The 12,575-nt window shown below is 46.1% G+C and overlaps 1 protein-coding gene across 1 annotated transcript; it reads left to right on the top strand.

Annotated features, from left to right (window-relative positions):
- The first annotated feature begins 1,933 nt into the window (after window positions 1-1,933).
- Window positions 1,934-12,111, top strand: LOC146198576 (monocarboxylate transporter 12-like). The gene is made up of 7 exons (XM_084591935.1): window positions 1,934-2,120; window positions 3,395-3,538; window positions 4,773-5,160; window positions 5,330-5,621; window positions 7,490-7,742; window positions 8,862-9,020; window positions 12,104-12,111. Exons 1-7 carry the CDS (start codon window positions 1,934-1,936, stop codon window positions 12,109-12,111), a joined length of 1,431 nt encoding a protein of 476 aa, XP_084448061.1.
- The last annotated feature ends 464 nt before the right edge of the window (window positions 12,112-12,575 follow it).

The raw sequence follows: 12,575 nt of genomic DNA on the forward strand, positions 1-12,575 counted from the left end.
CGCATTTGTGAGCACACCGGAGGAAGCGAAAAGTTCATTTCTATCAAGGCGCTTTGTGCGCATGCACAGATTGTAATGTTCCTAACTGGTATGCATCTGCTAACCTAGAAACTCGTTGGTTGCTGTCAACCGCTGAAATCTGTCAATATGATTATTTTTCAGTCCATTAAAATGTTTTCCAAGCTTCATCTAACTTCACTAACATAAACCAAAATGGCAAAGCAAGCTGTTATGAGCATCTTGGCGAATGTGTGGTATAAGCTAACACTTCTGTGCCTAATCATTTAACGAGTTGGCAACAGAACTTAATATATGACACAGCTGCAACGTCGATGTTTCTAGATTCGCATGCGACAAGAAAGTGAGGGTTAAGGGCAGAACATTATCTCAAAAATATGTGATTTTGCAATTAATAAAGTGTGTGCACCAAAAGAACGCACACAAGTGGGCTCCTCAGTGCCAGTGTTACATAAGTGACAAGCGGCCTAGCCTTTGTCATCCATTGTCGCCTGTGCCCGACCGATTATCTATTGTTTGGGATAGGGAAGCCTAAGGCGCACTTGGCAATGAGTAACGATTTTTGCTACAGCCTATCTCGTGTCTGTCTCTACTTCCCGTATCTTAAGTACATTCGTGCCTTAATGCCCTGCCAATATATAAGCACGACCGATAAGGAAAATTAATAGGGCTCTATAACTAACAATTTCTTTATTTTATGTGCTTTGCTGATTAATCAATTCTGCTTCTCTGGCAGCGGTCTCCCGACTCCTTCATGTTGAGAATGATAACTTCGTATCACGATCCCAATTCCGCTAACATTAGGACAAGAAGTTTCAAATAAAGGGATACGCTAATACGAGAAATGGCCACAGTGAGGCTAGCTCTATTTAATTTTCTGAGCAGTAAGCACTACCAATCGTGCGAAAGTTTGTAGATCGGATTGTATGCAACAAGATAACTACTCTGTTTTCAAACCTACCCGCGCGATACGTAAGGTCGGTGAAGTAACACAGGTCACAGGGTAGAATTCGCTTAATTTAAGCTCGATTTCTTATGTTGGTGATGTTAGGTCGGCATCGAGGCCAAAGAGACGGTGATCGTTTCAAGTTGTTATCATCGCAGCCACGCGGAGCTGCTAATACTGAGACAGTTCAGCTATTCAGAAAATTTCGAGACACTAAAGACCGCTCACATACATGAAGGCGAAAGCTCGCTCGTTTTAGCGACACCCGATCCCCACACTTTCTCCTGGCACGCTCCATGCTCTCTCCGGTCCTCCTCTGAAAACATCCGCTTCGCTAGGTCACGTGGTGTAGCGAGCTAATTAGGACATACAACTGGGGGCACATACGTCATTTCGAAACCACGTATCGCTAACTAGACTAGCAGATGCATTCTTAGTTATGCAGCGAAATGGCATTACACCGCGTGGAACGCTGCACTAAGAACAGTTGCATCAGAGTTTTTAAACAAAAAAAGAAGAAATCGGGCTCCGCATATAGATGCGTTAGTGATGCCCTACGAGCAAATTTCCCAGCAGAGATGCTAAGGAAATTGTGACGCGCGAATCACGTCGAATTTGGAGCAAGCAGCGAGGCACGACGAGATTTCCGCTCTTCATCAGCTTTTGTTCTGTCATGCTGCACCCTCATCAACTTTATGCCTAATTGCCACAGTTAAAATTTCTTACTTGTGACGTCATGTGCCATCACCTGAAATTGGCACAACTACTTCCGGCGAAATGTTATGCGATGCATGAGACGTACAAGGGTTCCGCCTTAATTAATAGTCCACTAAACCTTATTTCGAATTAGTAGCCCAAGTAAAATTTTGCCCGCTTGGTACTTCACTTAACAACACTCGCGTTGGCATGCTGAATTCGCAGATTGAAATCTTCCTTGCCACTCAGCAGCTACTGCAAGGGTCTTCGGTAATGGCGTTGCCAGACACTCGGGCCTGTTGGCCCGTGGTTGCTTCGGCGGCCGTGTTCGTCTTCTTCGGCATGATGCTGATCAAGTCCGAGTCTGTCATGTACGTCGGCTTCATGGACATGCTGCAGGTGAACAGGGAGAAAGCATCGTGGCCCCTCACGGTTGCCATCATCATGTCGCAGCTATCAGGTATACGTGTGCACACAGCCGCTGACCAATCATGACATTGGAAAAGAGCAGTACTTATACAAATATTTACTGACAACTCTGATTCACTCTGACGCCTGCGCTGAGCATGTTATGAAGCATTGGTCAAGGCTTTTAAACTAGCGGCTTTTTTTTTCACCTAGCTGGATTGAAAATCGCTGTTTGTGTGTGTCATCATTCATTAGAGTGAGCGTTCGCGAGTAAATGAAATCAGAGGGAAGAGATTGCTATCATAGATGGATTAACCAGATATAACATTGCCAACTTCGAGATTAAACGAAGGCCTAGCTGTGCCTGCGCAGCGTCGAGTACATGCGCCCCTCGGAGCCACCTAAGCATGAGCAGATTTCTCCGCGCGGCTTTGGATATAATATCCAAGAAAAAATCGTTTCCAAGAAATACCTGCATCCATCTCGCAAAAAGATATGAACAGTGAGGTAAAGGAGTGCTGCCAACTAGTGTCGCATGGGTATAATCAAGTGAGTATACAGTGAAGCAAAGTTGCTGAAAGTATAGGGCGTCTTTTAGGGTATGCTCTTAGTCCACACGAAAGTAAACTCACCAAAATAGAGCTATATAGTCAATCTTACTACACACTTAATGGCAAGAACGCGGACGAACATTAAATAGTTCAATTCTAGCCAAGAGTTCAAACATAAAACATTTGAGGTAAGCTAGGAAAACCACTTGCATATAGGTGCCAGCTGTCTTGCGCAACACAGACAATTTTCATTTTGCAATTTAACGAATTACATATAAAACAATAACTTAAAAAACAACAGAGCAGCACAATAGTGGAGCGCGAATGCGCCAGTCACGTAATTTTTTTCTATTGCCTCCCACCAGCATTCTTCGGAGATCGGCAAAAAGATAGACGTGAGCGCTTCTTTGTCGTATATAAATGGAATCGGACTTTCTCAAGATGAGCTCCAACTGTGCGGAAATTTCGACAACTTCTCTTAACGTGCACTGACATCGCACAGCACACGAGCACCTTGCTGATCGCTACCTTCTAAAAACGGCCGCCGCGGCTGAGATTCGATCCTGCATCCTTGGCACAGTCGTCGAGCCCCCTAACCACTGCACCACCCCGACGGGGTACACCAGATCTGATGTTATGCCAGGCCAGGTTTGGTTGGCATGAAAACAAGCGCTACATGACCAAATCGTTCTCTCGTGTACTCGTTATGCTAGTTTCTCGTTACGCTTGCTAATTGTCATGCTCTGCGAACGATGTCGTATGCCGTGCTCTGCAGGTCCAGTTTACGGGCTCTTGGGCCTGTGGCTGTCGGACCGAATCTTACTGCTGGCTGGCGCACTTCTGTGCGCCCTACCTGTGATGGCCTGTTCGTTGGCACAGAGCCTCGGTCCGATCGTCTTCCTCTACGGGGTTCTATTCGGTAAGCTGATATGTGACCAGCTACGTCATTCAGCCACATGCGGATAGCTATAGACCAGTTGCAAAGCCAACAAGCCAAGTTTGCCCTGGTACAAATTCATGCACAATGACGGCATATAATTTGGTAGAGTGTATGCATCTTCGCAGCGTCCACGGAGCTTCGCACAGCTTTTCTGACATTGGCGCGGGGATAACAGTGAGCTGGAGGTGAACCGTAGGGGCGAGGTACACCAGAAATAGCACGTGCACGTCTACCCGAGAGGGGATGACCAGCGCTGCTCCCAATTATTGCCCGAAAGTGAGTGTATAGGCCGTCATTGGGCAGGAATTTCTGCCGTACTGAGCCTGACTTGTCTATCGTTTACAAGTTCTTCACCTTTTTTGTTTTTACCCTCTTCAATGCTACATGTATGCTAACAATATGTTATAACGTACGTAGAGTGAGCAAGTCATGCGCGTTTTATATTGCATGAACTTGGGCCAAGACGAGGAAAGCTGCAGGTTCCACAAATGTCTACTGATGCGTATACCGGTAGATACGATTACTTCTTCCCACAACATGCACTATGATTAGAATCAGGGCTTAGGTGTTCACAGTATCGAATGACTGCTGGCAGAAAGCGGCGATCGGATGATAATGGCGAATGCGAATGCTAGCGATCCCGTCCAGACGCGGCCGATTTGGGACCACGTTGGATTACCACCTTTGGTGCAGTAACCATATTTTTCTGGATTTGAAAAAGATGAGCGGAGATTAGGGCAGGCCATCTCGAAACATTAATTTTGGTGTGTTTAGTTTACAGATGTGCAACGTTATGCACTGTCACAATATAAAGTTGCAAAACCCATCACCCGCTAAACCTGATAGTGAATTCACCCATACAGTTTGATGTCCCAACTAAGGCGATCATGAGGGACATCGTAGTCGAGGGCTTGGGACTACTTCCACCAGCTGGCATTCATTAAAGTTCACTTACATCACATAGTACATCGCATAAAAAATCGACCTGTGAGGGCGACACCAGTGTTTCTCTGATTTTTCCTAGAGTGGTTTCTTTACGATTAGAACACAGTACCTTATATCCATGCAGGCAACCTTGTATTCATCCTGTATCTTTATTTTTATTTTTTTGTTGTTGTCGCTGTCCGCTAATTAAGTGTGATGCTGGCGAGGGAAGTCGGCTTCTTTCTGCAGAGCTCCCTCACTCCCTGTCTTTCTCCCGCACCGCGTACAGGCCTGGGAGTGGCCTGCGAGGAACTGGTACCGTTCACGGTGGTATCCCGTCACTTTGTGCGCTACCGGGGCACAGCCATGGGACTGCTTTTTGTGGTGACAGCCTTGTCCGGGTTTGTTTCACCGCTCATAGTCGAGGCTTTAAAGCAGGCCTTCGCGTTCCGGACGGCGCTTCTCATACTGGGCGCCCTGGAACTGAACATGCTCTTCGGTTGCGTCTTCGTGGACCGGGTGCCGGCTAATAGCAGCAGGGTCTCCCAGATCAAAGGCGACTGCGAGGCGCCCTGGCCTCCGCTTATTGCAGGACGCCCCCGGGCCAGCAGCTTACAGACAGCATCACTAGCTAAATCCTACTCCAAGGACCTCGTCGCATCACTGACGATTCCCAGGTGAGCGAACGTTCTCCGTTATAAAATCGGCTTATAATTCTTGCTTTCGTCTCAAGCCTCCACACACGCACAAGCATTAAGATTTGACTGTCGTTCAGGTTGCCGTGCTGTTACTCTTCGGGCCGATACCACCATAGTTTGACCGTAATATTGCTCCTGTGCAACCCAGGCTCCCTAATCACAACCGGCAGCCGAAGGAAGCAGAACCGCTTCTGGATAAACGCGAGTCTACCTGGACAAAGCTTGCGGTTAACCTCCACTCTATGGCTTCAGTGCCCTTCCTGCACCTGGCAGCGTCGCGAGCCGTCTCGGTGTTTGTTCTCTCGTCGTTCCTGCTGACGGCCGTGGACTACGGCTCCGACAACGGTCTTGCTGGCTACGAAGCTGTTAGCCTGGTCACCGCGAGCGCGGTCGGGGACCTGGTGTCGCGTGTAGGCACCGGGTTGATTTTGGACTCAAAGGTAAGTCTGGGTACGTCTAACGTTCTGGATCAGATGAGTGCACCGTCAAAACCTTCCGAGGAAGTGAAAAAGCAGACGCTGAATTTGGCAAAGAACAGCTTCGCCATTTATTCTTTTCATGTCTACCGCTGAAACGTACTCTCACCGGCACCTGTTCTGACGTCAAGAGTCAATGCGACGTTTACCACAGGTAGCTGCTGTGAAATCGGGGCTGGGAACTATGGTAGCAGCTGGCCCTTGAGCTAAAAGCAAGATTGCCCACGCTGCAAAATCTTCGCTATATATAGTTTTAGGTATAGAGCCACTGCGTGATTGGAAAGAGCTAATAACCAGTGTCGGAGCTTCGTATGCTTAATAGACTCTTAACCTTTTAGTTTTTGTAGCAGCAACAGCGCGTTGTTGGTAGTCTGTGTTCTTGTTTGACGGAGCCCACACAGAGCCTTAATGTGGATGAAGTCCATCCAAGTTCAGGGATCAAGACAGCTACAGAAAAGAAGATAGCAGAATGAAGGTGGGCGGCGGTAATAGAAGGAAGGAAAGTAGTCGGAGGAAAATAGAGTGATACTTTCGCCGTCAGAGAGATGGAAGAGAAGAAAAAAATGAAAGAAACCGGTCGCAGCGGCGTTCCCTCTTATCGCTTGTGACCCTCTTTACCAGTGCTGTGTTAGGCTCGAGATTGGTGTTATCGCTGACACGGATGATGTCAGGTATTTATCATCCTCGCTTTCTATTGTAGCTTTATCTCCTAATTTTTCATGGCATAGGTGAGCGTCTGCAACTCGTAAGAGGAAGTGCTCGACGAAATGGAATTCAGCCAATGCTCCCTGGGCTGGCGGCCAGAGAAACAAAGCCGAAAAACTAGCGCGAGTGGACTTCGCAGCAGCTTCTGTCTCCCTGGGTTACGGGTGATGCGAAAGTATTCCGAATAGCTCTAAATCGTCGTAGAAAACACGCTTTCGTCTCCGAGTTCGAAGCGAATAAGCGGCGTAGTCGCAACGATGTGCGATGGGCGATGTCTAGTAGCAGCGACAGTGTTGCTGGTGGAAATGCATAAAGGTGCTTTAGCTTTGATCTCGGGCGAAGTTCATGCTAAGAGGGCTGTCCTGGAGCGAGAGCATAGGACTTGGAAGCGCTGGCAAGAAGCACCCGCCATCGCCAAGTCGACAGCTCTCGAGAACAGTTTAACTGGGCCGTTGCCTAGTTAAACTAGTGGTAGTGTTAAGGAGATAGTGAGAAACCGGAAAGCGTGGCGTGATATGGTCCATAGGGTCACGAAGAATCGGGCACGACTAAACGACTGAACTGAACTACCTAGTTTAACCATTTTTAAAGCGCGCCGCCACAGCGGTGCAGTTGTTAGAGCAATCGACTGCGGCGCTCAAGGATGCGGGATCCCATTCCGGCAGCGGTGGCCGCTTTTCGATGCAGGCGAAAAACAAGCCGCCCGAGTACTGTGCGATGTCATTTAATTTTAAGAACCCCTGGTGGTCGAACTTTCTGAAGACCTCCACTACGGCGTCTCTCATAGCCTGGGTCGCCTTGGGGCGTTAGACCCTGTAAACCAAACCATTTTATTATTAATTTCACAGATTCGTTAGAAACGTCCCTTTACGAAGTATGGTTTCTTCTATTCTGATATATGCTTGACAACTGCCGGGGACTAGTTCAAAACAAATGGGGAAAATATTTTAAAGCTTCAGCTGAGCATCATCATAACGCTAACAAAATACAAAGGAGCGACACAACAGTTATAATGGAGACCAACTATCCAAGTGTACAGCTTTGCTCCAGTTGAGCACTTCTCACGCATCTTTCTAAAGGGTAATACCTATGCATATGAGCTTCGGTTCTGTTTAACATGGTCGCAGATGCTGAGCGGCGACACCTTTATGCTGTGGACTTTTGCCATTCAAGCAGCCGCTATGGCGTCCATGGCGCTAGTGACGAGCTACTGGATCCTCCTGGCGAGCTGCTTTTTCACGGGCCTTACGGCGGGTGGCCGTATATTCGCCTGCACTGTCATGATCGCTGAGCTCTTCGACGAACGGTCGCTTCCACTTAGTCTGGGCGTCACAAACTTCATCGCAGGGATCTTTTGCCTCGCTCGGCCACCACTCATTGGTAAGTGAAGCATTCACATCCTTTTGAAAGCTCCCAAACTGTGCTGGAGAAAACGTAATCTATAAGTGCGCGAACGCAGTGGGCAAATGAATTGTAATGTTTGCCTTGAAACTTGCCTGAGATTCCGCCTTGACTCAGTCACCTCGATAGTTCATGACACTTTCACAATCCATGCTTAAAGATGATATGGTGGTGTGACGACAGGGCTAAACGTACAGGCTTGCCAGGAAAGGCCAGCAGCAGCGCCGGAGAAAAGTTCTGAGAAAACGAGACGAAAAACAGACTTACAGTTGAGGGAAACTTCCGCGATGGCGTCTGGTAGCTTTGGGGGAAAGGGCAACATCAGCAATGGTGGGGAAGGGGGAGAGAAATATCAGCGGTAGCATCGAGATCATCACCATCGCTAGAGGGAAATGACAAAGGCAGCGCCCGTAGGAAGTGCTGGGTAGTTTCAGAATCGGCGGTAGCACGCTCGCAGCGCGCTCGCCAGCTTTATACGTCACCGCGTGAACTCAGAGGATCACTGCACGTAGCTATGTTTGAAATGCACCATCCTCTTGTAACGGGAGAGGAACATGGAGAAAGTACGCCATAGAAGAAGAAGCTTGAGCAACTCGAAAGCCCGCTCGTCGTAACCGCCACGGGAGGGGCGGCTACTAATGAAGATGCGTCAGCAGCCCCAAGAGTTGGATGTCAAAAATGTAAAAAAGATGCAAAATGCTAACTGAATGCCAAACTACGGTTTCGCCTTCACATTCTTAGAAAGTTCTAAGGATCCTCCATATTTTTTTTTAAAGCACTTGTCTTTAGGCTAGAGATATCAAAAAACTTGTTAACCCACAGTGAAAACGGCAATCACATTTTCAAAGGTGTAAAACTGATATGGCTATACTAATAATGGCAGGCTAATAATCTCTGGTCGAAGCTGGAGGCCTAACTGTAACACGTAACTATTTTTTCCACGGCGGCCACCGAAGATAAACACTTGCACCATTTTTCACGCTGCTTCTATAGCGGTGGCTAAAAACTGCTTCAAATCTTATTCTCGAACTCCAAACAGTCAGCGGCCTCTAATTCCCCTCCCTCTCTTTATCGCGGCGCTATCACGTGCCTTTTTAGGTTACACGAGAGATATCGTCGGCTCGTACAGCCCTCTGTACGTATCCTTCGCCGTCACCAACGCTGTTTTCACGGCCACGTGGACAGCTAGCCTCTGCTGGCAAAATTACCAACAGCGCTTGCGCAGGCAACCGATAAATGCAATTCCAGGTGTTCCAGGTGAGAGTTAGTTACGATGCACTAGCTTGAGTGATTTGGCCCTGTATTAGAGCTCTTCTTAGCACTATTAGCATCAAAACCTCCGCTCAAGCAGCAGCAACTACTTCCTGTCAGAACTTTCACACCACGTGTCGCCCGCGCCTCTCTCGCCACCAGTAATGTTGAATGTAGCGCGAACATTCCATTTTATTATGCGAACTGACTGCATATCTGTAGTTATTTGATTCATGTTTCATTGCAAGTTTATCTATTTGGCTGCTTCTAATAATAATCTAAACTTCTAGCAACTTATAATTTATTGCTCTCAAAATTAATTACACTTCTCTTTTGGTGTTCCCATATATGAAATGGAGCTGTGAAAATAAATTTATTTTGTTTAAGGTGTATCTGCAATTTACATTTTACTGTTAAATTTTGGATTTAAGTTCAAACAGTCACGTGGATATTTAAGCGATAGCTGATGCAGCTCGTTCGATCGGAAAGACGTCGATGTAGAAGTAGTTGGCAACGCGTGTTGGAAAGTGTTGCGGTGTGCGGAGGGGGGGGGGGGGGGGGTAACAATTGTATTGTAGCAATTTGCTGTTGTAGTGATTAATGACTTATGAGTGTGTGATAAACGATGACGAGTTAATAAATAATTTCAAATAATCCATTACGTGTTTAATTAAATAAATTAAAATGCAAAAACTAGAAAATGGTAGTTCAGGGGTGTAAAAATCTCAGAATGAAAAGCCAACGCTTGATTATGCTCAAAAAATTTAGAGTCTTCACTTGATCAGGTAATTAAATGAATTAACTGAAAAATTCAAAATGCGTTCAAAGGTGTCAAACTGCTACTGCTCAGAATGGAAAGCCATTGCTTTCTGATTCTAAGTATCGGTGTGTAAAAATAAAAAATAGAATAAAAAATTAAAGTAAAAACATCATCCATGTGTGCGAAACAATATCGCGTCATGCCCTTAGCGGCGAAGATTCAGTGTCTACCTATTTTTTTACAATCCTTTGCTCCTGCTACCACAATGAAAAAAAAAAAAAAGTGGATGTTCTCGCACAGAGGCGCATAAAATGAGCATTTATTTCCACTTGTTTACTCTCACGTCGTGACCGCAGCTTAGAATATGTATTTAATATTAAATCAAAACCTTAAGCACCAAAGTGCTGCATTTATTCTAAAAGTTTCCTAAACATGCATCCGCAAAAACTACTCCAAGGTTATATTCACGCACCATCGCCAAACACTTGTCTACACTTAAGCGTTCCATACACTACGGCAGCCATAACGGGGCACGATAGGTGGTTACTGATCGCGCCGCTGTAGTCACTGACCTTTCGAGAAGTAAAACGAACACTTTCACGCGAGTCCAGAGTACGTAAAAAGAAACCACTTCTGCACGTTTATAAAATATTGTGGAACCTACGTGCCGCTTAGACGCAGCAAGATTAAAAGGCACCGGAAATGGTACTTGAGGTAATATAATAATGCAAGAAATCCATAGAGGTTATATTTGTGAGTATTCTAGTCAAATTTGAGTTTTGCGTGGAGCCTTAAACTTGCTTAAACTTAATTTATTAAAAAGTGCTTCTCGACCGCTCGCAACCGATTCGAGTGACACATCGGCTTGCGCAAACCTCCCCGATGACGTCATCGGGGCTTGCTGGCTGTGTCCGTTCATTGGACGCTCGCCTCGCAAGTGAAGCAGGTGGCACGGGGCGTAGTGGGTCGCAGTCGCGACTACTTCTCTTAATTTTTTCCTTGCTCGCTAGTATGCTTTGACTTGATGGAGGAGAGGAGGAGCATCATTTCCGATCACTGATATGATCGGTACTAATGCAGCTAGCATAATTTTTAATTTGAAAGCCTTTCTACGTTCATGGAACGAAATCCCATGTGCGAGGGATCTGTGTGCTAATGTGTCACTTGCTGATTATCGTGATTACGTCATCATTAAAATAGAAATCCCGTCTCCAACGGAAATCGAACGTCAATCCCTCAGATCGCCATCCGAGCGCTTTAACCAACTGCGCTACGCCCGGGATCGCGAAACGAACGTCATAATTATCTTTGTTTACCGTGAGGATGATAGTAACGATGACATTGACGCTGCAATTAGCGATAATGACAATGATGACAGTAGCAATGATAATGACGGTGCATTTAGTGGACAATTTCAATGAGAGCAAATGAGATGCACCGTGTGCAGCAGCAATGCTCCGGCTTTCGCGTTTCCGCAGCGTAGATTCCACAGTGCTCTCGGAATTTTTTGCGCTGCTGAGAGGACTGATGGAATACCTATTGCTCAAACGCATTTTCCTGTTTTAGTGAGTAGCTTTTCATGGGCCCTTTAAGCTTTTCCTCCGCTGTGAAACACGGCATCTATGATCGTAACAAAGATGACTTTGCTCTATTTATTCATTAGGAGAGGTAATTTCTGAGCTCCAACAACAACAACAAAAAATCCTTTCGAAATGAATTTGTGGATTACCTTACCTAACAGCCCTGATACTTATTGAGCACATGCTTGCTACACAAGCACATCAAATAACGAGCAGCCTGTGAACTCGTCTCTGGTACACATGTACACCACATTTTAAAATGCTTCGAGTACGTATATAGACACGTAGTGCAAGAAAATTGACGTCCCAGGCAATAGGTGGGTTCCATATTGTGTTAAGCATGCAAGGAAGTCGCCTCTATTTTCACGAAAACAAAGATGTTAATCGGGTTTAAGCATGGTTAAACAAATAACTGAGCGAAAGTTTTATGAAGTTTCAGTCGAACAACGCATTTTACCCGCTTTCGATAGCGGCCAGCATCCAACCTTCCAGCCGTTCCTTCGCCTCCGCCGCGGAATCATGTAGCCGATGATGATGTCCTCAGTCGTAATAGCCCACCTTACATCTACGTCCCCGTCGTCCTCGCTGCTCTGCGACGATGCAAATGCCATAGCGTTGCCATTCGAGACACAAAGAGATCGACTTTTGCATTGACTAGAGCTTCGCTCTAAAAAAAAATCGAAACTGTGTTGATTTCAATAAAGTGAATAGGTGCTGTCTAAATCATGCTTCCTTTCAATTGTTTTCAGGTGCATAAGACCAGGAGACGTGAGGCAGATGGAACTAATCGGTTAATCAAATGCAACTGTGAACCAGAATGTTTGAATGCATTTCCGGTTATTTATGTTGCCTACAAGTGCCGCCGTCGCCGAAAGTAGGCAGGCAATAGGATTTCTTCTCAGGAGTACAGAGGAGCCTTTTTAAGGCACACCCAAAGAACAAGCGGTCATCTCGAAAAGTGAGGACAAGCGTCCTCGTTACCCTCAGACAAATGGAGAGCTTAAGAGCTGCCACAAGTGTTCCACTACACGGCTAAAAAGAAAACAAAAAACAAACCTCATAGCCTGGCTACATTTGGCGACTTGATGTGTTCTGTGCGCTCTTTTTATTTTATCCAAAAAATGTGCGTCAAAATATGGGTTCCGCTCTCTGAAAAGTGACAGCTCCAATAAAAGTGACTCAATTATTGGTGCACCTAATTTGCTCATATCTGAGGCTCGT

This window comes from Amblyomma maculatum, chromosome 2, assembly GCF_055883805.1.
Source record: "Amblyomma maculatum isolate TAMU_Amacu chromosome 2, ASM5588380v1, whole genome shotgun sequence".
Classification (NCBI taxonomy): domain Eukaryota; kingdom Metazoa; phylum Arthropoda; class Arachnida; order Ixodida; family Ixodidae; genus Amblyomma; species Amblyomma maculatum.

Coding starts and splice junctions, on each gene's coding strand:
- LOC146198576 (XM_084591935.1), top strand. CDS start 1,934: ATGGCGTTGCCAGACACTCGGGCCTGTTGGCCCGTGGTTGCTTCGGCG. Junction 3,539..4,772: donor CCTCTACGGGGTTCTATTCG/GTAAGCTGATAT, acceptor CACCGCGTACAG/GCCTGGGAGTGGCCTGCGAG. Junction 5,622..7,489: donor GGTTGATTTTGGACTCAAAG/GTAAGTCTGGGT, acceptor ACATGGTCGCAG/ATGCTGAGCGGCGACACCTT.